This window comes from Callorhinchus milii, unplaced genomic scaffold (genome assembly GCF_018977255.1).
Source record: "Callorhinchus milii isolate IMCB2004 unplaced genomic scaffold, IMCB_Cmil_1.0 Scaffold2, whole genome shotgun sequence".
Taxonomy (NCBI): Eukaryota; Metazoa; Chordata; class Chondrichthyes; order Chimaeriformes; family Callorhinchidae; genus Callorhinchus; species Callorhinchus milii.
This window is the reverse complement of record NW_024704743.1, coordinates 123,604,474-123,632,162: the sequence shown is the minus strand read 5'-3', so window position 1 is coordinate 123,632,162 and position 27,689 is coordinate 123,604,474. Positions and strand designations below refer to the sequence as shown.

General features: G+C 50.0%; 1 protein-coding gene across 1 annotated transcript in view; it reads left to right on the top strand.

Annotated features, from left to right (window-relative positions):
* kif9 (kinesin family member 9) overlaps window positions 1-27,530 on the top strand; it is a 27,780-nt gene extending 250 nt beyond the window's left edge. The window contains exons 2-20 of the mRNA XM_042332543.1: window positions 2,531-2,696; window positions 3,732-3,838; window positions 4,008-4,232; window positions 8,403-8,486; window positions 8,973-9,065; window positions 9,951-10,098; window positions 12,105-12,169; window positions 13,755-13,832; window positions 15,676-15,744; window positions 16,419-16,523; window positions 18,112-18,167; window positions 19,183-19,273; window positions 20,311-20,441; window positions 21,418-21,741; window positions 23,631-23,839; window positions 25,177-25,356; window positions 26,180-26,292; window positions 26,557-26,661; window positions 27,336-27,530. Of these exons, the coding sequence (XP_042188477.1) occupies window positions 2,531-2,696; window positions 3,732-3,838; window positions 4,008-4,232; window positions 8,403-8,486; window positions 8,973-9,065; window positions 9,951-10,098; window positions 12,105-12,169; window positions 13,755-13,832; window positions 15,676-15,744; window positions 16,419-16,523; window positions 18,112-18,167; window positions 19,183-19,273; window positions 20,311-20,441; window positions 21,418-21,741; window positions 23,631-23,839; window positions 25,177-25,356; window positions 26,180-26,292; window positions 26,557-26,661; window positions 27,336-27,446 (2,460 nt within the window). The 3' untranslated portion in view covers window positions 27,447-27,530. The remainder of the gene's footprint in view (window positions 1-2,530; window positions 2,697-3,731; window positions 3,839-4,007; window positions 4,233-8,402; window positions 8,487-8,972; window positions 9,066-9,950; window positions 10,099-12,104; window positions 12,170-13,754; window positions 13,833-15,675; window positions 15,745-16,418; window positions 16,524-18,111; window positions 18,168-19,182; window positions 19,274-20,310; window positions 20,442-21,417; window positions 21,742-23,630; window positions 23,840-25,176; window positions 25,357-26,179; window positions 26,293-26,556; window positions 26,662-27,335) is intronic.
* Window positions 27,531-27,689: the final 159 nt, after the last annotated feature.

The window sequence follows — 27,689 nt, the reverse complement described above, 5'->3', positions numbered from 1 at the left end:
GCCTCAGAATGTCAGAATCGACCCTCTGTGCCGGTCTCCAGTCCGGTTCCTGACCAGGAGGGGCCGCAGTGTCCCAGGGCACTCACTGCTGATGGCAGCACAGCCCGGCCCGGCTCATCAGCAGGACCTGGAAGGGCGAACCAGTCACTGGGGGCCGGGAATCCTCCCCCTCAGCTCCTGGTAACCCCACAGCCAAAGCCCTAACTAACCTGGTCCTCGCTGGACAAGCAGCGGGAAAGCTGGCCAGACAGCACTTTAATGGCCAAGCTGTGTGTTTTCAACTGGTTAACTCCAGCAGCTCAATGGGCTTATGGGCTTCCCAAGCCTTGGCTCTCGCCAACCTGAGCCTAATACTCTCCGGAATTAGGTAAGAGAATATGGATTCCATTCCAGACACAGGGAGATGTCTGTATAGTATATGTGATAGGTGTATGTGGATCACTCAGGCTGGTTTGGAAACGGTGGTTTCTGCATTTCTCAGACACCCGGATTAGCAAAATGTTAATTCTGACAATATACATGGGTGGCTGTGTAGACAACAACAACAATTTGTATGGCACCCTTCACGTACATAATGCTTCAGAGTGCTTCACAAAGAAACCGAGCCGAGGAAGGGAGAGGTGACAACGGGCTGGGTTGAAGAGGTAGGATTTGAGACCAGATTTATAGACGAGTAGAGAAAGAGGGGATGAGCGGGAGGGCTGGGAGGAGGCAGTCCAGGGGTCCAGGGTCTACATGTGGCCACGATGGTGACATGGAGAGGCACACAACAAACCAGGGTTAGCCGAGCAGAGGGGTGAACAAGCTTGAGAAGATCGGAGAGAGAGATGAAAGGCATGGGTATGGAGCCATTTATAGATGAGGACCAGGACAATAAAAAAAACAACACGTATTTAAACTGGATAGAGTCCCAGAGCGCTTGACAGTGGTGGAGCATGACTCCAAGCCAGGAGGGGGAGGTGACCTTAGCCAAGGTGGAAGAAAAAGGTCTTCAGGCGCGACCTGGTGAGGAAGGAGGGGGTAAGGTGGAGGGTGAAGTTAAAGGCGGAAACTTAGATGAGTTGGAGCTTAATAATGATGGAACTGGGGAAACCCATGAGGAGTGCTTTACAAACGTGTTGCTCGAGTTAATGAAGGGGTAAATCAGTGCTTTGGCAGTTTGGGTGTGAGACAGGGGCAGACTGGGACAGTGTGACGGAGGGGAAGGCAGGGACCGGACGTGAGGGAGAAAGGAAAGCTGAGTGTCGAAGCGGTTGCACACTGCTTCAGTAAGTGTGAAAGAGGTATTAATAATCCTTGTATTTGATACAGATTCTTATCACGTCTTTGAGACGTCTTAAAGCGCTTCACAGAATATACTGTAAAGTGAATTGACTGTATATTTTGTGGGTGAGATGCGGCAGCCAGTTATGAACAGCAGTGTCCCACAAACGGTCATGGATTAAGTGATCATTTCTCTTATCTTTATCTTTTTCTCCATTACCATTTTTTAAATTTATATTAAATCCATTTTAGCATTTCACTTTGCCTTATTTTTAGGTTCCCTTGTAACCGCTGCTATTTTGTCCTCTTCCTCTACTGTGAAAACGGAAGCAAAGTATTTATCCAACGAGCCTGCCATTTCCTTACTGTCGCCCTTGTGTCTGTCCTGAAACTGCCCTTTACATTCTAAACCTGTGTCCTCTTGTTCTAATGTCATGAAATATCCTCAAGTAATGATCTGGGTTTAATAATAATAATTTTTGCATTTGATATAGCTCCTTACCATGTCTCCGCAGAATATATTGTAAAGTCAATTGACTGCATATTTGTGGGCGATCCAACAACCGGCTTCCGACTCACTGCTCGGTAAACATGTAGAATATGGAAACTTGCCCAACATGTCGGCCTCTTGGGAATCAAACCCAGATTCCCTCGCTTGTGAGGTGGCTCTCTAACCACTCAGTTACAGAAAGGCTGCGAAAGTCAGAGGCCAGAAGAGCTAAAACGGTCAAAGCTAAAGAGGATGGCTTCTGTCTTCTCCACGTAGTGTTTGTGTTTTCTGTCGTATAACGTAGTGGTTAGAGCACTCGCCTCGCAAGCGAGAGGATCTGGGTTCAATTCCTGGGCAGGACGAAACAGTTTCCTTAGGAAGGGGAACGCAGTCCCTCCCTCCCTTCACTCCACGCCTGTGTGTGGGACGCTGCTGTGCGCAATTGGCTGCCACATTTTGCCCACAAAATGCACAGTCAATTCACTTTACAGTGTATCCTGTGAAGCGCTTTGAGACGTCTCGAAGATGTGACAAGGCGCTGCATCACATGCAAGGATTATTATTATCATGAATGTTGAAGCGTTTGCTAAGGGTGCAGCAGGTTTAGTAAGTTTGAGAGAAAAGCTGGGAAAGTCAGAGCCAGAAGAGATGAAATGGTGGGAGCCAAGGAGGATGGCTTCTGTCTTCTCCATATATGTGTGTCTCTGTTTCCGTGTGCGCGTCTGTATGCAAGTGTCACTGTGAGGGGTGTTTAAGCTGATGTCTTGTGTGTTACAGACAATAAACATTCATGTGAAGCGTGACCTGAGTCGGCTTGTGGTGAACAACCAGCAAACCGATTGGTCCTTCAAAGTCGATGAGTTCATACACCACTCCTCGCAGGAGGACATGTACAACAGTGTGGCCAAGAACGTGGTGCAGCAAGCACTCAACGGTTACAACGGTACATCCCTCAGCTCTGCTCACACCCCAGCCTCCAGCACCAACCGACTGCCGACCGCCTAACCCGTTACCTGCAAGCCTTCCTGGCTTTTGATTCAAATTGAGCTGTGTCAGGTTCCATATCAACCTGTCCGCTCCCTCCTCGCGGTCGGGCCTTCAGCCTCTCTGACCCCACAGTCCCTTTGCCTTGTTTTCTCCCATGCCTCCTTCAAGACCCATATCAAGACCCTCCTCTTCGATCGCACATTTGGTCACCCTCCCTGCCCTCCACTTGCCCTGCCCTCCACCCTCCCTGCCCTCCACCCTCCCTGCCCTCCACCCTCCCTGCCCTCCACTCGCCCTGCCCTCCACTCGCCCTGCCCTCCACCCGCCCTGCCCTCCACCCACCCTGCCCTCCACCCCTCCTGATCCCAACTCCCATCTCGGATCCAAATCCCTGACTATCCAGGTGTTCTGCAACGTTTTTCCAATGTGAAAGGCGCTGCGTAAATGTTATTTGTTGTTGTTGTCAGAGAGCCAGCACAGGCACGATGGGGCTTTGTAACATCTTACAAATCTGTCACTATAAATTTACCCCCAAAATTCTAACACCCCGGCCGTCCGGCTAGTCACTGTGTGTGTAAAACATTGTGATGCAGATTAGCCTCTGTGTGCACTGAGGCCCAATTCTTAGCCTGTCAAACCATTTTGGCGTAGCATTTCGGAACTCACAGAATTGTGGAGACATTTCTGTTTAGAAGCCAACTTTCTGCAGTTCTTAAAAACAACCCGTCGCCAAATGAAGAGTGGATTTTGAAAGTCTTTTCACAATTTTGCACAGTCGTAAATTTTAAGACAAAATGATCATTCAAGATGGCCTAAGACTCTGCTAGGGCTAATTTTAGCCTCAGTGGCTTTTGCCTACTGGGCCTTCAGTAAAACCAAAACGTCCTTTATTTGGGGGAGGACAAGGGGAAGGAACGTGTAAGTTTCACCTCTTGAGGAGCTTGGAACACATGTATAAGTGGCTGTCAGCATTGTATGGTCTTTCCTGCAGGTACAATAATGTGTTATGGGCAGACAGGAGCTGGGAAAACTTACACCATGACAGGAACCACTGAGAACTTCCAATATCGAGGGATCATCCCCAGAGCCATTCAGCAGGTATTCAGCCACGGGCTAACACTGGCTTCAATGTTTATACACTACACAGTCCTGATAGCAGCACTACATAACACTCATTCTCTGTGTGTTTCTTTCTCTGTGTGAGAGACAGAATGTGCTGTACCAAGTGTGTGTGCTCTGGTAACTGCGTTCTCTGCTGATACTGCAGGTGTTTAAGGAGGTGGAAGAGCGAATAGACTACATGTTCATCGTGCGTGTGTCCTACCTGGAGATCTACAACGAGAACCTCTTTGACCTGCTGTTCACGTTGCCTGATACCCCGGCCAGCGACTCCCAGCTAGCTGTGGTGGATGATGCACAAGGCGTTCACGTCAAGGGCCTATCCATTCATCTGACCAACAATGAGGAGGAGGCTTTGAACTTCTTGTTTGAGGTGAGGAAACTGTCAAAAATTAACATGGATTCTGCCTCGACCCCCACATCCTAACAACTCTCCCTGACTCAGGACCGGGTGGCAATCATTGCTGCCTATCTCCTTTCACCAAATACACATCTCAATCAGCTTTCTGTTCAGCCTCTGTTTCCATTGACAGTCGCTCCAGTTCCTCCAGGCTCTGCTCACAGGTCAAACCAATCATAGAATCTTACAGCACAGAAGAGGCCATTCGGCCCATCGAGCCTGTGCCAGCTCCTTGAAAGAGCCACCAACTAGTCCCACTCCCCCGCTCTTACCCTGTAGCCCTGCACATTTTTCCTTTTTAAGTACTTATCTACTTCCCCTTTGAAAGCTACTATTGAATCTGTTTCCACCCCCTTTCAGGGAGTGCATTCCCGACCATAACAACCCTCTGGTTAAAAAAACGTCTCCAATCGTCCCTGGTTTTCTGCTCGTCAATCTCCTCCCTCTCTCGCTTCATAAAGTGGGTATCCATGCTGTAACCAGCTGTCACTGGGGCTGATGTAATGGTTTATACAGGTTCAGCAATCACCTCTTGGCCTTGATATTCAATGTCCCCATTTATAAACTTCCCATTTATTTTCTTCACAGCTTTGTCCCCCTGTCCTCCCACATTTACAATGTTACGTACGCTCTCTTCTACTCTTAGATGTTATCATTTAGCACATACTTCTCCTTATTCTCCCGCCCAAAAGGGACCTCATGCGTTTCTGCATTAAATTTCATTTGCCATTTCTGTCCAATCAATCAATCTGTCTCTGTTTTCCCGAAGTTGCTTACAATCTTCTTCACTGTTAGAGATGCTCCTTATATTTGTGTCTTTTTTGTGTCATTGGAGTCCTGTAGTAAGTTTCCTTACTCCACACGCGCACACCTCTGTTCACCAGCAGTAAGTAGGAACCTGACTGTTAGCCGATTGGCGGATCGCTTTTCTGGAGGTAATAATCCCTTCAAAAAAGCCAATAATAATAATTTGGTCACTCAATCCACGACTGTTTGTGGGACACTGCTGTGCGCATTTGGCTGCCGCATTTCTCCCACAAAATATAGTCAATTCACTGTTAAGCGCTTTGAGACGTCCTGAAGACGTGATACGGCGCTATATCAAATGTAAGGATTATTATTATCATTTTCTCTCACCTCTCAGTCTGAAGATTGTGGGTTCAAGCTCCACGTCGGGACTCTTGAGCTATTTTCAAGACTGAGGTGGATAGATGTTTCTTAGGTCAGGGTATCAAGGGAAATGGGGCAAGGGCGGTAATTGGAATTGAGGTACAGATCAGCCACGACCTTATAGAATGGCAGAATAGGCTCGAGGGGCTGAATGGCCTCCTCATAATCCTATGTTCCTATCATCCTAACAGTGAAGGCTGAAACTCCAATACACTGAAACAAAAACAGAAGTCGCTGAGAACACTCAGCAGGTCAGGCAGCATCTACAACAGCAACAACAACTTAGATTTATATAGCGCCCTCCACGCCAGATGGTGTCTCAGAGTGCTCCACAGTAACGGATCCCAGGGCCGAACCGGGGGAGGGGGAGAGCCAGGGGGATGGGGAGGGGGGGGAGCCAGGGGGAGGGGGAGGAAGGTGACCAAAGGCACGGTCGAAGAGAAAGGTCTTCAGCCGAGACCTGAAAATAGGAAGAGAGGGAGCGAGACAAAGGGAGTGAGGAAGGGAGTTCCAGAGCCTCGGGGCATAGTGGCTGACGGCACGGTCGCCGAGGGTGGAGCGGAGGACTCGGGGGACGAGGAGGAGGCCAGACCCGGAGGAAAGAAGGTAATGGGTACTGTTTTGAGGAGAGAGGAGGTCACAGAAGTAGGGGGGTTCAGAGGAGTGCAGGGACTTGAATACAAGGGAGAGGATCTTGAAGTCGATCCTCTCTGGGACAGGCAGCCAGTGCAGTCTGGCAAGGAATGGGGTGATCGGGGAGCAGAGTTTGGGGGTGGGGGGGGAGGGCAAGGAATGGGGTGATCGGGGAGTGAAGTTTGGTGCGGGTGAGAATGGGGGCGGCAGAGTTTTGAATGATTTGGATTTTATGGATAGTAGTGGATGGGAGACCGGCGAGAAGGGCGTGAGAGTAGTCCAGCCGAGAGGAGACAAAGGCACGGACCAGGGTTTCAGCGGCTTTTGGGGAGAGGTATTGGTGGAGACGGGCGATGCGTCAGAGGTAGAAGAAAGCGGTGCTGGTGAGGGACTGGATGTGGGGGAGGAAGGATAATTGGGGGTCGAACCTGACACCTAGGTTGCGTACGGGTTCGGAGAGTTTTAGGGGGAGGTCGGGTAGGTGGAGGAGGTGAGAGCTGTGAGATTTTAGACGTTAACGAGAGCCAAAGAGTATGGCTTCTGTCTTGTCAACGTTCAGCTGAAGGAAATTTGCGCTCATCCAGCCCCTGAGGTCTGACAGGCAGCTGACAACATCAGGGGACTGGGGGGCACAAAGAGAGGTGGTAGAGTTGGGTGTCGTCTGCATACATGTGGAAATGTACCCCATGTCTGCGGATGACATCCCCAAGAGGGAGCATGTAGATCAGAAAGAGGAGGGGGCCAAGGATGGATCCTTGGGGTACCCGCAGGTCACCAGGTGAGAGCGGGAGGAGAAGCCGTTTGTGCAGATGTACTGCTGGCGGTTTGTGAGGTAGGACTCGAACCAGTGCGGTCCCACTGAGGTGGATGACGGAGGAAAGGCGGTGGAGGAGGATGGCGTGATCGACTGTGTCGAACGCGGTGGAGAGGTCCAGGAGGACAAGGAGGCAGAGGGAGCCCTGGTCACAGATAGAGAGGATGTCATTTGTGACTTTCACAAGTGCAGTCTCTGTACTGTGGGCGGAAACCGGACTGGAGGGGTTTGAAGAGGGAGTGGGAGGAGAGGTGTGCGGGGAGTTGGTTGGCCACAACCCGTTCTAGGACTTTTGAGAGGAAGGGCAGGAAATAGGGCGGTAATGGCTGGAGTTTGGGGATCTAGGGAGGGATTTTTGAGGAGGGGGATGATGACAGCAGTTTTGAGGGGGGCAGTGACTGATCCGGAGGAGAGGGACTGGTTGATGACGTCAGCCAGTAGTGGGCAGAGGAAGGGGAGCTGGGTGACGAGCAACTTGGTGGGGAAGGGGTCGAGGCAGAAGGTGGTGGGTTTCATGGAGGTGATGGTGGGTGAGAGAGAGGAGGGAGAGATGGGGAGGAAGGAATGTAGGATGGGGGTGGTGGTAGGAGCAGATGATGGGGAGGGTGAGGGGGGCAGAGAGGGCATGGTGGTGGGTGACAAGAGTCAGGAGGATGAGGCTGCCTGGCGGATGTTGTGAATTTTAGATGAAAAGAAGTCCATGACCTCCTCGCACTTGGCATTTGTTATGAAGATTGAGGCGGCCTGAGGGGGGCGGGCACGGAGTGGGTGGTGGGCAAAAAAGGATTTTAGGATTGTGTTTAGCCTCCAAGATGATGTTGGAGTAGATCTATGGAGAAGGGAAAGCGGACCCGAAACGTTGACTGACTTTCCTTTCCCCACGGATGCTGCCTGACCTGCTGAGTGTTCCCAGCGACGTCTGTTTTTGTTTCAGATTTCCAGCATCTGCAGTATTTTGAGTTTTGACTCCAATACGTTGCTGGGGGGGGGGGGGGGGCTGCTTTGCTGAAGGTACGGTCAGATTTCGGCCTCCGACTTGACTTGTCTGTTCACTCTTGGCAGGACAACTTGGTAGCGGTTTGTCCAATAAACTGGTACGCAACAATGTTCTCCAGAGCTTGAGCTCTCTGGTCCAGTGCAACCGGGTGGCCGTGGTCTATCGGTGATGTATCAAAGCACACGATCTCCATCTAGTAGAAGGGTGAGGTATTGCACCCACCTCAAAATCTGGTAATAGTAATAATAATAATATTAATAATAATAATAATTTGGTCACTGATTCTGCTACTGTTTGTGGGACGCTGCTGTGCGCAATCGGCTGCCGCGTTTCGCCCACAAAATGCACAGTCAATTCACTTTACAGTATATTCTGTGAAGGGCTTTGAGACGTCTGGAAAACGGGAAAAGGGGCGATATCAAATGCCAGGATTATTATTATTATTATTATTATTATCGTAAAATGTTGTGCGCCCGTCTGTCTGTATCTCTGACGCTGCTCAGTAAGTTTCCCTTCTCTCTGATCACAGGGTGAAACCAACCGAGTCATCGGCTGCCACACACTGAACAAGAATTCCTCCCGATCCCACTGCATCTTTACCCTGTACATCGAGGTCAGCCCAGCACGTCTCTCACCACAGCCACTCACAGCACAACTGTACACCCAGCCCCCCCCCACCCACATCTGTACACCCAGCCCCCCCCCCCACATCTGTACACCCAGCCCCCCCACCCACATCTGTACACCCAGCCCCCCCCACCCACATCTGTACACCCAGCCCCCCCCACATCTGTACACCCAGCCCCCCCCCACACACACATATAATAATCTCTTTAAAAAAATTTGGTCACTCAATCCACGACTGCTGTGGGCAATTGGCTGTCGCGTCTCGCGCACACAATATACAGTCACTACACTTGACAGTATATTCTGTGAAGCACTTTGAGAAGTCTCGAAGACGTGATGAGGCGCTGTATCAAATGCGAGGATTATTATTATTATCCCAGTGACTACAACAACAACAACAACAACAACTTGGATTTATATAGCGCCCTCCACTCCAGACACTAACCTCCTTGCATTCTCCTCCTCGTCACAGTCTCGGAAGAGGAATTCCTCAGATGACAAGTACCTAACCTCGAAGCTGAACATGGTGGACCTGGCGGGGTCGGAGCGATTGCATAAGACAGGGGTAAGTCTGGAGGCCGCCCTCATCACTCTCAGTGTCTCCTCACCTCTGGCTCTGTTCTCCACCTCCTATCCCTTTATAAGTCACTGGTTAGGCCTGAGCTGGAGTATTGTGTCCAATTCTGGGCTCCACACTTTGGGAAGGATATCAAGGCCTTGGAGAGGGAGCAGAGGAGGTTTACCAGAATGTTACCAGGGATGAGGGACTTTAGTGATGTGGAGAGACTGGAGAAGCCGGGATTGTTCTCATTAGAGCAGAGAAGGTTAAGGGGAGATTTAATGAAGGTGTTCAAAATTATGAGGGGTTTTGATAGAGTAAATAGGGAGAAACTGTTCCCACTGGCGGGTGGGTACCAGATAATTGGCAAAAGAACCTTGAGGGGAGGTTTTTGTTTACCCAGAGAGTTGTTACGGTCTGGAATGCACTGCCTGAAAGAGTGGTGGAAGCAGATTCAGCTTTCAAAAGGGAATTAGATAGGTACTTGAAAAGGAAACATGTGCAAGGATATGGGGAGAAAGAGTGTGGAAGTGGGACTGATTGCGTGGCTCTTCCAAAGAGCCGGCACAGACACGATGGGCTGAATGGCCTCCCTCTGCGCCGTATTATTCTATGTAATAAGGCACTTTATCAAACGCAAGAATTATTATTATTGATGTGGAGGAAATGAAGCAATGCCCTGATGTGTGCTGTCTCTAATGTTGTCCCCTGCTTGCTGTGCGTCCCCTGCTTGCTGTGTGTCCCCTGCTTGCTGTGTGTCCCCTGCTTGCTGTGTGTCCCCTGCTTGCTGTGTGTCCCCTGCTTGCTGTGCGTCCCCTGCTTGCTGTGTGTCCCCTGCTTGCTGTGTGTCCCCTGCTTGCTGTGTGTCCCCTGCTTGCTGTGTGTCTTCAGTCGGAAGGACAGATGATGCGCGAGGCACTGTACATCAATAAGTCGCTGTCCTTCCTGGAGCAGACCATCTTAGCTCTAGCTGACCCCAGGAGGGAGCACGTGCCCTTCAGGCAGTGTAAGCTCACACACGTGCTGAAGGATTCCATTGGTAAGTCACATAGACAAGATGAGCAAGAGACAGATGAGTGAGAAAGAGACGCATAGAGTTAAAATACAGTTACACAACACACAGCAGGTAATTCAACCCAACCAGTCCCTGCTGGTGTTCATACTCCACAAGAGACCCCACTCCTCCTATTCCCCTTCTCACCTTTGCCTTCTTCCTGTATACATAGGAACAGGAGGAGGCCATTCAGACCCTCAAGCCTGTTCCGCCATTCTATTAGATCATGATCTGTACCTTAACTCCAATTACCTGCCTTTGCCCCATATCCCTGACCTAAACAAACATCTCTCCACCTCAGTCTTGAAAATGTGAATGGATCCAGACATAATCCACAGCCTTTTGGGCGAGAGTTCCAGATTCCCACTAACCTTTGGGTGAAAAACTGCCCCTGATTTCACTCCTAAATGGCCCGGCTCTAATTTTAAGATGACGTCCCTTGTTCTGGATTCCCCCTCCAGAGGAAATAGTTTCTCTGTAGCTACGCTATCGAATCCCTTTATTATTTTAAACACCTCAATCAGATCAGCCTCAACCTTCCAAACTCAAGGGAATAGAGACCACGTTTATGCAACTGGTCCTCATAATTTAACCCTTTTAGCCCTGGTATCATTCTCTGCGCTGCACCCCCTCAGAGCCAATATATCCTTCCTGAGGTGCAGAGCCCAAAACTGAACACAGTCTCCAGATGGGATCTGACCAAGACTCTATATAGTTGAAGCTTTATTTCCTCTCTTTTATATTCCAGCCCCTTTGAGCCATAAAAGCCATCATCCCATTAGCCTTATTGATAACTTTTTGGACTACCAGCTTTTAGTGGTTTGTGTATGTGGACACCCAAATCCCTTGGTTCCTCCACTACACCGTGTTTTCTCTTAACTGCAATGCTGCTGTTTGCTTCAACCACACCTTCTAGCAACCGCCCCTATTTACCTTGCAGTAAGTAAGAACCCAGTTGTTAGTCAATTGGCGGATCGCTTTTGCGGGTATAATAATCCCTTTAAAAAATAGTAATAATAATATGGTCACTGATTCCACAACTGTTTGTGGGACGCTGCTGTGTGCAATTGGCTTCACCCACAAAATATACAGTCAATTCATTTTACAGTATATTCTGTGAAGCGCTTTATGCATTCGATACAGCGCCTTATCACATCTTTGAGATGTCTCAGACGCAGGCAGAAAGCCACCCGTTGTTTCTGTAGATGGAATTTTCCAGCTGTCCAAAGAACGCAGCGTGGCCTACATTGCAGTCCCAGTTTGGTCCCGGTAACGGCGACGGTGAGCCAGATGGCAAGTGTACCAGGTTAGAGGGCAGAGCTTACAGCCACAGAAGGTTTAAAAGGAGATCATAGAATCTTACAGCACAGAAGCCATTCAGCCCATTGTGTCTGTGCCGACTCTTTGAAAGAGCTATCAACTATTCCCATTCCCTCACTCCTACCCCACCTGCAAATTTAGATAGATAGATAAGGAGATCAAGGAAATAAGGGATGTGGGGAAAAGTATGAAAATCGGAGCTGGCAGGAATGATCCTGTATTCCTTCAATATGCCTGTATTGGTGACGAAATTGCCTTGTGTGGGGTAATACACATGGCACTGACAGCGCAGTATGAAAGGGTTGTGGAGTCCTGTAGTGTAGTGGTTAGAGCACTCGCCTTGCAAACGATAGGGTTCGATTCCCGGGCAGGGCGAGACATTGGGTAAGTTTCCTTACTCCACGCACCTCTGCTTATCTAGGAGTAAGTAGGAACTCGGTTGTTAGTCGATTAGGGGATTGCTTTTCCCGGGGTAATAATCCCCTAAAAAAGCAAAATCGCAATTCACAACTTTGTGGGACACTGCTGTGTGCAATTGGCTGCCGCGTTTCACCCACAAAATATACAGTCAATTCAGTATATTCTGTGAAGTGCTTTGAGACATCTGGAAGACGTGATCAGACACTATATCAAATGCAAGGATTGTAATGTTCCCTCTGACCTCCCGGCAGGAATGAACAACAACACGGTGTTGGTAGCCAATGTCTACGGTAACGCTGAGCAGATCGAGGAAACGGTAAGAACCGCATCGAGAATCCCCCTCACCCCCCCCCCCCCCCACCTTCCCCATGTCTGTGTCCCAGGTGTGAGTGCGGCACTCAAGCTACTGCCTCCAAACATAACAGTCAACAAAAGGGAGAGGGGATGGGGACATGGACAGACATCACAATGATTTAGTCTGTACAGCATGGAAACAGGCCACGCTGGTGTTCATACTCCACACAAGTCCTCACCCATCTCCCTCCCTCCCTCATGTGAAGGTCTTGTTTCCTCTTGAATGTATCCACACTCTCTGATTCCACCACTGCTTCAGGCAGCGAGTTCCACAATCTCACTTCTCTCTGCGTGATGTGGTTCCTCCTAAATTCTCTTTAGATCCCCAGTTGCTATCTTATACTTATGACGCCTGGTGACAGACTCCACAACTAGTGGGAACAGACTATTCATCAAACCCTTTTATGATTTTAACCACCTATATTAGGTCCCCCTAAAACATCTCTTCTCTAGCGAAAAAAGGCCCAACCTCTCCAGTCTCTTCTGATAGCAGTAACCTGTCAGCTCTGGTATCATCCTCATAAATCTACTCTGTACTCTCAATTACTGCTATATCCTTCCTAAAGTGTGGAGACCAGAATTGCACACAATACTCCAAATGTTGTCTAACGAGAGCTTTGTATAACTTCAACATCACCTCCTCATTTTTATACTCAAATTTTTCACTCAGAGTTGTTACGGTCTGGAACTCTCTGCCTGAAAGGGTAGTGGAAGCAGAATTGCTAGTAGCTTTCAAAAGGGAATTGGATAGGAACTTAAAAAGGAAACATAAGAGCGGGGGAGTGGGACTAGTTGGTGGCTCTTTCAAAGAGACGGCACAGGCACGATGGACTGACGGCCTCCTTCTGTGCTGTAAGATTCTATGATTCCTATGGATATGAATCCCAAATCCCCATTGGCCTTTTTATAGCCTTACCTACCTGTGTCCGCTACTTGTTGAGGTTTGTGGATCTGAATCCCCAGATCTCTTTGCTCCTCAGAGCAACTCCTCTTTTGTTCCTACCATCTACCAGGTTGGCTGACAATCAGACTGAGAGCTGATCGCTTAAGCCTTGGCTCTTGCCAACCTATGCCTAATACTCTCCGGAATTAGGTAAGCAAGATGTGTCCCTCCAGGAAGAGAGAGAGCATTGCATTCCAACAGTCTATCTCTGGGATTTCTGTGTAGGTGGGATGCATGGGAATCTCAGCTTAGTTTGGATACTCTTAAGCACGGTGATGGGTTTCAATATGTGTCAGACACACAACTGACCAAACAAAATCTCTGACTGTGAGGCTGGGCAGGTGTGAAGGGGTCATAGGAACATTCTTGCTCTATCCTCCGCCTTGCCCTACCTTCCCCATCTTGAGATTGCGCCTGAAGACCTTCCTAATTGACCGTGTCTATGGTCACCTCTCCCTCCCCCCGGCTCGGCATCGTGCTCCACTACTGTCAAGTGCTCTGGGACGCTATCCTGTGCGAGGAGCGCTATGTAAATGCAAGTTGTTGTTGAGATCTGACAGTAACATCAGGTTGATTATATTGAGCTCCCTGCCTCTCTCTCCAGCTCGCCACACTGCGCTTTGCACTGAGGATGTCGTGTGTGAGTATCGAGCCCGCCCCCAACATACACAGAGACCCTTTGGTGAGTGCCCAGGCTGTGGGTCTGGCTTCTGTTTACCTGGGAACCTCTCACCTACTCCCTGTTCCCCACAAACAAATCACATGGACATTCCTCAAACAGTGAACATATGTTGAGTCTAAAATATCTGCTCTTAATTTGGAAGCTGGTCTTTTTAATAAAACACTAATAATCCTTGCATTTGACACAACAACAACCTGCATTTATATAGAGCCCTTCACACTGGGTAGCGTCCCAAGCGATTATCAGGCCTCAAAGCACTTCACAGAATATATTGTAAAGTGAATTGACCGTGTATCTTGTGGGTGAAAGTATCGTGGTCAACCAGCTTCCAAATTAAGATTAAATGTAAGGATTTTCCACAATTTCAAGACAAAATGGTCTTATAGGCCACAAGCCTTATATCTAGAACAAGATCTAGAACTGCCAGGGTTCCCTGGGGGTGGCTCCCTGCTCTGTGTTCACAGGAGAAGGAGGAGACCATTCAGCCTTTCAAGTCGGCTGTATTAGATCATACCAGATCTTGTCATTCCATTTCCCCACCTTTCCCCGTCAACCCTTACTTCATGGCTATCCCACACCGCACTTGTCAACAATCCCTTGTGGAGAGACCAGAGGGTCTGGGAATGTTCTCCTTAGAGCAGAGAAAGTTCAGGGCGGATTTAATAGTGGTTTTGATAGAGTAGACAGGGAGACACTGGTTCCTCTGGTGGGAGGGTCAGTAACTAGAGGACACAGATTTAAGATCATTTACAAAAGAACCAAAGCGGAGATGAGAATTTTTTTTACCCAGAGAGTTGTTACGGTCTGGAATGCACTGCCTGAAAGGCTGATGGAAGCAGATTCGTTAATAGCTTTCAAAAGGGAATTGATTAGGTATTTGAAAAGAAAAACTGTGCGGGGCTCTGGGTTAAGAGCGGGGGAGTGGGACTAGTTGGTGGCTCTTTCAAAGGGACGGCACAGGCGCGATGGGCCAAATGGCTGCCTTCTGTGCTGTAAGGTTCTATGATTCTAACCCCGATCGTTGCTGTCTGGATGGCCTCCTGGGGCAGTGAATGTCACACCCTCAGTAATTCCATGTGAAGGAATACTGTATCAGGTCACTTCTTACCGTCCTGATTTTCAGGCTGTCCCATTTGTTTTAAATCTCTGTGACAGAGAGGAGGCGCCCAATTCCTAGCTTCTTCCTATCTGCTGTTATTCAGTACAAGTGTTTAACTGTATTTAGTGTGTGAGCACCATAATTTTCACGGCAGATAATGATCCATCACCATGTTCAGTGCGATATCTTCTGTAACATGGATGGACAGAGTGACGAGGAAGTTACTGGTGTCAGACATTGTTACACTCGACTCGTCTGCAACAAAAAATATTTATTAGAAGAAAAACCATGGGGTAGCAGGACTTCGTGACCAGCCTGTCCTGTGCTTGGCTGCCCGCAGCGTGTGAGCTCTCTGGCTCAGTCCTGACATATTATTTGTGTGGAGTCCTGTAGCTTAGCGGTTAGAGCACGCGCCTCGCAAGCAAGAGGATCTGGGCCGGGCGAAACCTTAGGCAAGTTTCTTTATTCCACACGCCTCTGTTTACCAGCAGTAAATAGGAACCCGGTTGTTAGTCGATTGGTGGATCATTTTTGCGGGGGTAATAATGCCTTAAAATTATTAATTTGATGACTCAATCCACGACTGTTTGTGGGGCTCTGCTGTGCACAATCGGCTGCCGCGTTTCGCCCACAAAATATACAGTCAATTCACTTTACAGTATATCCTGTGAAGCGCTTTGAGACATCTCGAAGACGTGATAAGGCGCTGTATGAGATGCAAGGATTATTATTATTATTTTACAGATCACGGTTAAGAACCTGGAGCAGGAGATCCAGATGCTGAAAGATGAGTTGACGATGCATGATGTCCTGGTGAGCCGTGTGGACATTGAGTGTTCCTGTCAGTAAATACCCTGTGTGGAGGGCGCTATATAAATCCAAGTTGTTGTTGTTATAGCAATACCAGGTCTACACTGTCTTTGTCTTTCTACAAAGGCCTTACAGTACAAGAGTCTTTGCTCACTCCATTCCAGCAATCTATCGCTGGGATTTCCATGTGTAAGTGAGATGCATGGAATTCTCAGCTTAGTTTGGAGTCCCTTAAGCACAGTGATGGGTTTCCGCTTGTGTCGGACACTCGGCTGGACAAAAAAAAATCCTTGCATTTGATTCTGCGCCTGGAACATGTATTATTATTAGAGTTAACCTCCAGAATTTTGGAGAATTTTTCCCACTCAGTTCCCTGCAGCCAAAGCCCTAATAGGGAGGATGGTCCTAGCTGGACAAGCAGCGGGAAAGCTTGCCAGACAGTGCTCTCAATGGCAAGCCGTGTGGGTTTAGCTGGTTAGACTCCAGTAGTTACCTCAACGCACGCTTTGGTCTCGCCTAAACCTTGGCTCTTGCCAACCTGCACCGTATACTCTCCTGGTGACCAGGGTGTGTCCCTCACTTTGAGACATCTCGAATATGTGATAAGGCACTCTATCGACTGCAAAGTTTATTATTATTATTAATATGGATATATGTGATTTGCTTCTTTGCCACAGACCAACCGCGGGCAGATCAGCTACGAGGTGCTGACAGAGAACCAGCTGAAGGATATCCGTTCCCAGGTCTGCCGCTTCCTGGAGGGAACCCTGGATGAGATCAATGTGAGTGTTCTATAATCCCTGTGCTCCCAGGACTGGCCACACACACCTGTCAGGCTTCTCTCTCGCCCTACAAACCTATAAATGATGGAAGTCCGGCCAATACTGTACACACATAGACAACAACGACCTGCATTTATGCAGCTCCATCCCACCCACCCCCCATGCAGAGGTAGGGTCCCAGAGCGCTTGACAGTGGCAGAGCACGAAACCAAGCCAGGGGGAGGGGGAGGTGACCGTAGGCTCGGACGAAGAGGAAGGTCTTCAGGCATGACCTGAAGATGGGGAAGGAGGTAACAAGACGGAGGGATAGAGGGAGAGTTCAACAACATCTATCCTGGGTATTATTATAATAATAATCCTTGCATTTAATATAGCACCTTATCATGTCTTCAAGACATCTCAAAGCGCTTCACTGAATATACTATAAAGTGTAGTGACTGTATATTTTGTGGGCGAAACATGACAGCCAATTACACACAGCAGTGTCCCACAAGCAGTCGTGGATTAAATGATCAGTTTATTATTATTTTTAATTTTTTGAAGGAATTATTACCCCTGGAATAGCGACCCGCCAATCGACTAACAACTGGGTTCTTATTTACTGCTGGTAAACAGAGGCGTGTGGAGTGAGGAAACTTTCCCAACATTTGCCCAGGAATGAAACCCAGGTCTCTCGCTCGCGAGGCGAGTGCTCTAACCACTGAGTTACAGGACTCCACAGGAATTAGGAGAGAGACCTCAAAAGAACTGGCAGTCAAAGTACTTCCTGCTATCCACGCTCTCCTCAGCCCCACAGATAGCCGTTCCTCTCTGAGCGTTGAACAACTCTCGCACTCGCAGTAACGTGCCCCAGTTCCAGCTTCCAAACCAAGCGGCAGCTCGCTCTCCATCGGGGGAAAATCCAGCTGCTCCAAAGTCAACTCCCTGAAGGCTTTATTTCCCAAAAGCAACGCTCTGAGACACTGCTGTACAATGCACATTGTTATTGTTGTATTTATACAGGAGAACACGTCGCATAACATCTCGAGAAACATCCTCCAGTTGGGGGGGGAAGTGGGGTCTCCCCGGGGCTGCACTGGCTGCAGGGCGGTACAACAGCAGCAAGATGTCAGAATGTGTGTGTCAGACACCGGCCGGTCACGGTGACGGGTTTCCATGTGTGTCAGACACCGGCTGGTCACGGTGACGGGTTTCCGTGTGTGTCAGACACCGGCTGGTCACGGTGATGGGTGTCTGTGTGTGTCAGACACCGGCTGGTCACGGTGATGGGTGTCTGTGTGTCAGACACCGGCTGATCACGGTGATGGGTGTCTGTGTGTCAGACACCGGCTGGTCACGGTGATGGGTGTCCGTGTGTCAGACACCGGCCGGTCACGGTGACGGGTGTCTGTGTGTCAGACACCGGCTGGTCACGGTGACGGGTTTCCGTGTGTGTCAGACACCGGCTGGTCACGGTGACGGGTTTCCGTGTGTGTCAGACACCGGCTGGTCACGGTGACGGGTGTCAGTGACACATCTGACACACACACAGACTGAGGACAGTGTCACCACAGCTCATCACATGTTTTTCTTCCATTTTGTTTCAAAGGTTGTGAACTTCCGGCAGCTCCGCGAGGTCTTCGCACAGTTCAAGTACCTCTTACAGTGAGTCTGGCGCAGAACCCCACCCCCTGTCCTGTAGCCTCACCCCCTGTCCTGTAGCCCCACCCCCTGTCCTGTAGCCCTGCCCCCTGTCCTGTAGCCCTTCCCCCTGTCCTGTAGCCCTGCCCCCTGTCCTGTAGCCCTGCCCCCTGTCCTGTAGCCCTGCCCCCTGTCCTGTAGCCCTGCCCCCTGTCCTGTAGCCCTGCCCCCTGTTCTGTAGCCCTTCCCCCTGCCCTGTAGCCCTGCCCCCTGTCCTGTAGCCCCGCCCCCTGTTCTGTAGCCCCGCCCCCTGTTCTGTAGCCCCACGTCCGGTCCTGTAGCCTTGCCCGTCTCATAGTCCCACCCCCTGTCCCGTAGTCCCACCCCCTGTCCGTAGTCCCATCCCCTATCCTGTAGTCCCACCCCCATCCTGTAGTCCCACCCCCTGTCCCGTAGTCCCACCCCCCTGTCCTGTAGCCCCACCCGCTGTCCCATAGCCCCACCCCTGTCATAGCATTAACCCCTCTGTGACCACTGCCATCACAGCCACAGTTCATCCAGTAGCCGGACCCTGTCACAGCCATTAAGCCCTGATATTAACAGTGCCACAGACGAGAGCTCAGGTTAACTCTCATTCCAAATGATGGTGCCTCCGACTTTGCAGCCCGCGCTCCCCCCAGCACTGGGCACTGGGCACTGGGCACTGGGCACTGGGCACTGTGCCGGAGCATCAGTCTGGACTGTGAGCTCAGATCGGGGCTCAAAACCAACAACCGTCTGATACTAATCTGATCTCTGCGATCAGCGGAACTGCTCGGAGATTCCCATCAATGTTCACTTTCAAAATCCTGACCTCTCATTGTCTCCCCCCCACCTCTCTCCCCCCCACCTCTCCCCCCCACCTCTCCCCCCCACCTCTCCCCCCACCTCTCTCCCTCCCACCTCCACCCCTCTCTCCCCACACCTCTCCCCCTCCACCACTCTCTCCCCCCCACCTCCCCCCTTCCACCGCTGTCTCTCCCCACCTCCACCTCACCAGAAAACAAGCGCAGGAAATCGAGGATATGTTTCGCGCAAAGTACACCATGATCGACCGGACAGATGAAGTCACCTCACCCGTTGATGAAAAGGTATCCAGGTCTATCAGGACATGTTAAACACATGGCTGTAACATGTGTCATCTGTGTGAGAATCCTAGGGTCAGAACTTCTGCTCCTGGAGATGTTATGATATGGAGTCCTGTAGCTCAGTGGTTAGAGCACTCGCTTTGCAAGTGAGAGACCTGAGTTCAATTCCAGGCAGAGGGCGAAACCTTGGGCAAGTTTCCTTACTCCACACAGAGCCTAATAATAATCCTCCAAAACCAAAAACAATAATAAATTGGTCATTTTCAATCTCGACTGTCCGCGTTCGCCCACAAATATACAGTCAATTCACTTTACAGTGTGTTCTGTGAAGCGCTTTGAGACGTCCTCCCGACGTGAAAAGCGCTATATCAAATGCAAGGATTATTATTATTATTATGTTCCAGTCAGTGGCTGTACAAATGACCCCCACCCCCCCCCCTTCACTAAAATGGTCACAGCCTTTTAGCCCCCCCCCCCACCATTCATTCATCAAAACGGACACAACCATTAAACTGCTCCCACGCCTAACACGTGTGTGTGTGTGTGTGCATGTGTGTGCATAGTGTGTATGTGTATTGTGTGGGCACAGGGGGTAGAGGGGGAGGGAGTTAGAGGAATGGATGGGAGAGATGGTGTGTGTGTGTATGGTGTGTGGGTGGTGTTTGCCCTCACTGAGTCCCCCCCCCCATCTTGCCCCATCCCTCACCTCATTGAAGATCTGTCTCAAGACCTTCCTCTTTGACTATGTTTTTGGCTATGTGTGTGAGTGTGGTGTGTGTGCGCACATTGTGAGTGTGGGATGGTGTTTGGTGTGTGTGTGTGTGTGCACATTGTGAGTGTGGGATGGTGTGTGTGTGTGTGTGCGCACATTGTGAGTGTGGGATGGTGTTTGGTGTGTGTGTGTGTGTGTGCGCGCGCGCGCGCACGTCATGCGTGTGCGATGGTGTTTGGTGTGTGTTCTCGTGAGTGTGCGATGGTGTTTGGTGTGCGTGCAGATTGGAAGTGTGCGATGGTGTGATGGTGTCTGTGGTATGTTACAGGTTGAGCCTGTGGTGGAGCCAGAAAAACCCCTGGTTGGAGAGGTTGATGGGCGTGGATTCGGGATTGGGCCCACTCCTCCCACCACCAAATCCAGGCGTGTCCGCAGCAGGAGGAACAAAGACGCGTCAAGGTCAGTCCCAGCAGATACCCACAGGTCTCACATCACAGCTCAACCCACCTGCTGTAAACATTCAGGGTGTTTAAAGGGAGATGGTTATTACTTGGGAAGTAACAGGGGGAGAGTGGGCAGGGTGGTGGGGGGGGTGGGGGGAGAATTAAAGGCTAAGCAGGAAAAATGGGGAAAAAGATAAAAAGATCAGGATTTTTTTGGTCAGCCGGGTGTCTGACACATACGGAAACCCGTCACCGCGCATAAGATCTGTGTAGAATATAATAATCATTTGCCACCTCCGAGGCGCTACCTGCGTGAAGGAACTCCATCCCGCAATCCCTTCGCCGCGCTTCCTCCCTCGCCTCCTTCAAGACATGTCTCACGGTACTCCTCTTCGACCGCGCCTTCAGCCACCCTCCTAGCCCCATCCGTCCTGCCCTCCACCCCTCCTGACCCCAACCCCCAGCTGGGATACAGATCCCTGACTGACCAGCGCCTTGGGACGTCCTCCCGACGTGAAAGACGGCTTGTAAATGTCATTTCGTTGTTGTATAAATGCAAGTTGTTGTTATTTGTTAGTTAGATTGTTTCATAAAGAACTACCAGCAGTGACAGAACCTTCCCTGCTCCTCCCCTCAGGAAATGCTGTCACCTTTCCCCAACATCCCCTGAGTCTGAGAGCGGCTTAGAAGTTAAGCAACTTAGAAATTATGGACTTCACTCCTCTTCAGAAGATCGAGCCCAGAACACAAACATTCAACAAAAACAATAACTTATAAGTGATTTAGGTACATTTTGTTGTTGTTGTTGTTGTTGTTGTAAGTTGTCCCACCAACTGGAAATTACATTTCAAAGCCCTGTTGATCTTCAATAAAATGGAGGTCAAGGGAGAGTGTGGGAGGCTGCCCCCTGCTGGTCAGTTATTGAACAGTTCATAACTAACATGACCAATCTCAACCATCATAAACTCTACTCTAATGTGTTTCATTCCCAGTACCTGTGGCAAGCGAGGGAGCACCCCTTCAGGAAAGGACATGGAACCAATATGTGAACTGAAGATCCCTCACCTAACACGTTCCACCAGGGACTTCCACAGGAAGGAAGCCAGGGAAGCCAAGGAGGCAGCTCACAAGGAACTGAAGGAGGCCAAGGAAGCGGCCCACAGGGAGGTCAAGGAGAAAGACAAAGAGAAGGAGTCATCTCATAAGGAGGGGGTGTATAAAGAAGGGAGAGAATCAATGTACGGGGAGTCAGAGGTGACGAGCACCGAGCCGATTCGATCCGACTCCATCCCCAAGTTGGAGGAAGTCAGGCTCGGGTAATGAGACCCTCTCAGGGAACGCTATCTGTTCTTATTATCACTTCAGCTTCACCCTCCACCAGCCTCCACAGCCTGTCCTTGTTCCCCCCCCCCACCCCCTCACCAGCCCGGAGATTCCTCACGTAACACATTCCACAAGTGACCTCCACAGGGAAGGGAACCTGATAGAGGGTTTGATAGGTGAATAGGGAGAAGCTATTTCCACTGGTCGGGGAATCAGCAACTGGAAGCCACAGGTACAATGTGAGTTTAGGAGAAGTTAGGAGAGATTTTTCACATACAGAGTAGTTGGGATGCGGAGCAGGATGTGTGGGTTTCAGGAAAGAGTAGAGAGGTACATGAAGGATAGAGGTGTGAAGGGGTGTAGGGATAGGCCAGGACTAAGGGGTGAATGGACAGCTTGCCCTGAGAGCCAGGGCAGACCCGATGGGTCGAATGGCCTCCTCCTGTGCTGTAAATCACCCTATGTCAGACATTAAGTCCTGGATGAGAGCTAACTTCCTGCAGTTGAACTATGACAAGACTGAGGCCCTCGTGATTGACTCCTCACCTGCCAAGGCCTTAGTAACAATTGGCGTGGATGCCATCTCCTCCTCACAGAGCCAGTGTGGAACCTCTGTGTTTTGTTTAACTTCTAACTGCCCTTTAAACACCACATCACTGCTCTGGAACTGCCCAGCTTTCCCCCACCCCCGAAACATTACCTGTCTCCACCACTACCTCTCCCCTCAGGCCACCAAGACCCTCATCCGTGCCTTTATCTCATCCAGACTCGAGTATGCTAACTCGCCAGACTCCCCACCTCTTCCCTCCAGAAGCTGTAGATTATCCAGAACTCTGCATCCCGTGTCCTCTCCCGCACTAGGCTCCGTGACCCCATCACCTCCACCCTCACCCGGCTCCATTGGCTCCCCTTCCTCCAGGGGATAGAGTTCAAAATCCTCATCCTCACCTTCAAAGCCCTTCAGTCTCACCTCATCCTAACTCTACGACCTCCTCAAACCACACTGACCTGCCTGCTTTCTTGGCTCAGCAAACATTGGCCTGTTTCATTTCCCCTGCCCTATCCGGCCACCTTCAGCACTAGCTTTCAGCCATTCTCTGATCTCTGGAACTCCATCCCAAAGTCCATTTTGAGACCTACCGTTTGACCACACCTTCCCCCACCCCTCGCCGCCCAGCCAGCAAAGGCAGGCGCTTTGGAAGTTGTCCTGATGTGAGAGACTGAAGCTGATGCTTCATTTGTCCAGAGTCTTGGTCAGACCCCATATGGAGACTGTGTTCAGTTTTGGGCTCTGCACCTCAGGAAGGATACATTGGCTCTGAGGGGGTGCAGCGCAGAGAATGATACCAGGGCTAAAAGGGTTAAATTATGAGGACCGGTTGCTTAAACTTAACTTGGTCTCTATTCCCTTGAGTTTGGAAGGTTGAGGCTGATCTGATTGAGGTGTTTAAAATTATAAAGGGATTCAGTAGCATAGCTACAGAGAAACTATTTCCTCTGGAGGGGGAACCCAGAATAAGGGACGTCATCTTAAAATTAGAGCCGGGCCATTTAGGAGTGAAATCAGGGGCAGTTTTTCACACAAAGGACAGTGGGAATCTGGAACTCTCCCCCAAAAGGCTGTGGATTATGGCTGATCCATTCACATTGTCCAGACTGAGGTGGAGAGATGTTTGTCAGGTCGGGATCGAGGGATATGAGGCAAAGGCGGGTAATTGGATCTGAGGTGCAGATCAGCCACGATCTTATAGCTTGGCGGAACAGGCTCAAGGGGCTGAATGGCCTCCTCCTGTTCTCATGTTCCTATATGTATGCTATGTGATGGCTTTAGGTGTGCTTGGCCTAGCTCTTCCTGATTCGTGCTGTGCTGTTTGTGTCTCAGGACTCCCCCGTCCCGAGAGATCGCCTTTGAGATCTTCAAAGCAGAGAAGGGCAGAGAGATCTCGCGTATTCTAAAAGAGAACAAGGTGATCTTCAACGAGAAGAAACTGCACATGGGGGAACTTACCAACCGCATCAATAACATAAAGGAGGACATCGATGTTACTAAACAGTCACTACACAGCAAGAAGGGCGAGCGCATGCTTCAAGGTGAAGAGACCCTAATCCCCTCTCACCCTACCCCCACCCCGTCTTATGTCTTAGTCTATAGTCCTGTAGCTCAGTGGTTAGAGCACTCGCCTCGCAAGTCAGAGGACCTGGGCTCGATTCCCGGGCAGAGCGAAACCTAAGCAAGTTTCCTTACTCCACACACCTCTGGTGACGCAGCACAAAGTAGGAACCCGTCTGTTAGTCGATTGGCGGATCGCCTTTCCGGGGCTAAAAATCCCCTTTTAAAAAAACGTTTTAAAAAAATGTGCTCACTCAATCCATGTCTGTCTGTGGGACGCTGCTGTGCGCAATTGGCTGCCATGTTTTGCCCCCAAAACACAGTCACTACACTTTACAGTATATTCTGTGAAGCGCTTAGAGACGTCGCAACAAGTCCCTATATCAAATGCAATGATTATTATTTCTTATTATACGCCCCCAAACTGTGGAACAATCTCCATCAATCCCTCCGCCTTGACCCTCTCTCCCCTTTTTCAAGTCCCTCCTGACAACCTTTGGCTGCCGCGTTTCACCCACAAAATACAGTCACTAAATAATATATTCTGCGAAGCGCTTTGAGCTATCTCACTGACGTGATAAGGCGCTGTAATAATAATAATAATAATAATCCTTGCATTTGATATAGCGCTTTTCACGTCGGGAGGACATCCCAAAGCGCTTCACAGAACACACTGTAAAGTGAATTGACTGTATATTTGTGGGTGAACCAAATACAAGGGCTTTTGCATTTGATATGGTGCCTTACCACGTCGTTGAGATAAAGCCCTCCACGGCCTTGCTCCTTCCCACCCGTGTGACCTGCTAACACCGTCCCGCCCTGCCCGCTCTGTGAGGGTTATTTAATTTCTTGACCCTGTTCCATGCACAAGTTTCCACTGTCCTTGGCTTTCAAGCGGCTGCAAGTCCGTGAGTCTCTGCGATTTTTCTTTAGTCTAACACTTTGGTCAATTCAAGCAGTCCAGGTTCCCTCCGCTCAGCAGCTCGGGCCTACTCCACATCCCCCGCCCCGCCCCACCCCGCCCCACCATCGGCGGGCAAGCCTTCGGGCCTCTCTGCCCCCCACCCTTTGAAACTCCATCGCACATTCCACTCTCCTCGCTCCCTCCCTCACCTCCTTCAAGACCCGTCTCAAGACCCTCCTTTGTGACAGCGCCTTTGTTCACCCTCCTGCCCCCCACCCACCCACCCACCCACCCTGCCCTCCACCCACCCACCCTGCCCTCCACCCCTCCTGATTGCAACCCACCAGCTCAGGTACAAATCCCTCACCGTCGAGTGACCTCTCTCCCCTTTCTCTGTGTATCTGTGGCCTGTAGGAGAGTATGTGAGTGAGGAGGGGGAGCCGGTAATTGACGAGGAGGAGTTAAACCTGATCCTGCAGCTGAAGACCCTGAAGCAGCAATACCGTCAGGAGTGGGAGGTGCTCAAGGACCTGCGTGTGGAGGTGCATTACTGCCAGCGCCTGGTGGAGCAGTGTCGACACCGCCTGCTGCTGGGTACTTGTCAGCTGGGCTCCAACACGCCTCCCACACACCTGCCACACCCCTCCCACATGCGTACAACACGCCTCCTGGCGTTTCTGCTCTACATGCCTCCCCACATCTCCCTGCGATCTCCAACACGCCTCCCACAGGCCCCCCCAGCCACCTCTGTGCAACACACCTCCCATGTGTCTCTGCGCTGTATGTTTCCCAGCCAATCAGCCCCTCAAGCCTGTTCCACCATTCGATTAGATGATGGCTGATCTGCACCTCAGCTCCAATTACCCGCCTTTGCCCCAATCCTTTGATCCCCTGACCTGACAAACCTCTCTCCACCTCAGTCTGGACAATATGAATGGATCCAGCAATAATACACAGCCTTTTGGGGAGAGAGTTGAAGATTTCCCCAACAATACAAAATAACACTTGGATAGCATCCTTCACATCAGGAGGACGTCCCACTCCCCTTTATGTGAAAAACTGCCCCTGATTTCACTCCTAAATGGCCCGGCTCTAATTTTAAGATGACGTCCCTTATTCTGGATTCCTCCTCCAGAGGAAATAGTTTCTCTGTCGCTACGCTATCGAATCCCTTTATTATTTTAAACACCTCAATCAGATCAGCCTCAACCTTCCAAACTCAAGGGAATAGAGACCACGTTTACATCCTAAATTTAACCCTTTAAACCACAGCGAGATACACCCGACAGTGAGTTAATCTGCAGGATTGTTCTTATGGTTGAGACGGGTTTGACTCCTTCATGACGCCTGTTGTGAGGTGAGGTGGTGGGAGGATTGATTGAGACTCTCTTCCTCTTCCTCTCGTGTTGACCTGCAGAGTTCGAGACCTGGTACAATGAGATGTACCTGCTGCCCCCCGACCTGCGCTTTTCCCCACTGCCGGAGGCCATTCGACCCGGAATGATTCCCGCTTCCAGGATTGCCTCACTGGTAAGTCACCTGTCAGTGCCAGCGTTCCCTCCCCTCCAACCCAGACCTCTGCATCCCTCAATCAGCTCAGAAGGTAAGAGTTAGTAAACGAGCAAACAGGGAGGTTAGGAGAGATCTTTCACACAGAGTGGTTAGGGTGTGGAATAGCTGGGAGCAGTGTGTGTGTGTCCGAGGAGAACAGTCGCTGTGTGTGTGTGTACGTGCGTGTGTGTGTCCAAAGAGAACAGTCGGTGTCCTGAAGTTACTGCCTGTTCCCCTCCCCAGAATGAAGATGATAAGGAGAGGTTTCAGAGAGTCCAGCAGGAGATACTGAGGGAGAACCCGGACTCTGTTGCCTTTTACAATGCCAGGATGAGGATGCAGCAGCGGGTAGGTCACACAGTCACTACACCAGCAGCTTTCAATCGTATTTCTGCACTGTTTCCCCACACCCTTAACAAAAACAACAAATTGCATTTACACAGAGCCTTTCACGTCAGGAGGATGTCCCAAGGCACTGGACACGATGGGATTTGGACCTGAGCTGAGGGTGGAGATCAGGAGGGGTGGAGGGCAATTGGTGGGGGTAGGAGAGTGACTGAAGGCGCAGTTGAAAAGGAACATCAATGAAGGAGTCAAGCTGTTTCAACAATAACAACCTTTAATCGTCTCTGTGTTTACAGTTAACTGTCCATCTCCCTTTAAACATCCCAATAATAATAATCCTTACATTTGATATAACTCCTTATCACATCATTGAGACGCCTCAAGGCATTTCCCAGAATAATGTAGATTATTATCCCCAGAAAAGTGATCCACCAATTGACTTAACAACTGGATTCCTACTTACTTCTGGGTAAACAGAGATGTGTGGAGTAAGGAAAGTTGCCTAAGGTTTTGCTCTGCCTGGGAATTGAACCCTGGTCCTCTCGCTTGTGAGGCGAGTTCTGTAACCACTGAGCTACAGGGGGTTTGCTTCTAATCTGCTCCACAGATTGATTTGTGCAACGACATGATGACAATATTACAACTCACACGTGGTTTATTTCCTTCCTCTGTCCCAGCACAAGCTCAAAGTCGGGTCACAGGCACAGACCGTGCGGGCAGTGAAGCAGGCTGGAGCCATCACCCGCACCATCAAAACCAAACCCCCCTCGGCCTTCAGCCTCGCCTAGAGACAGCGCAAGAGCAAGCGAGAGAGAGAGAGCGCTGTGTGTACAATGGGATCTGCCTTTCCTTTCAGCAGCACCGCCCCCCACCCCCCCACTCCCATTACTGTAACCCCACCTTGTGATATCAACTCCGTCTGAAAGCTATGTACAGACAGCAGTGAGAAAACTAACAAGTTACAACATAAGACTTTAGTGTGTCCGTGCGTGTTTTGCTCAAAACTTAACAACATAAGAATTTGCTCAACA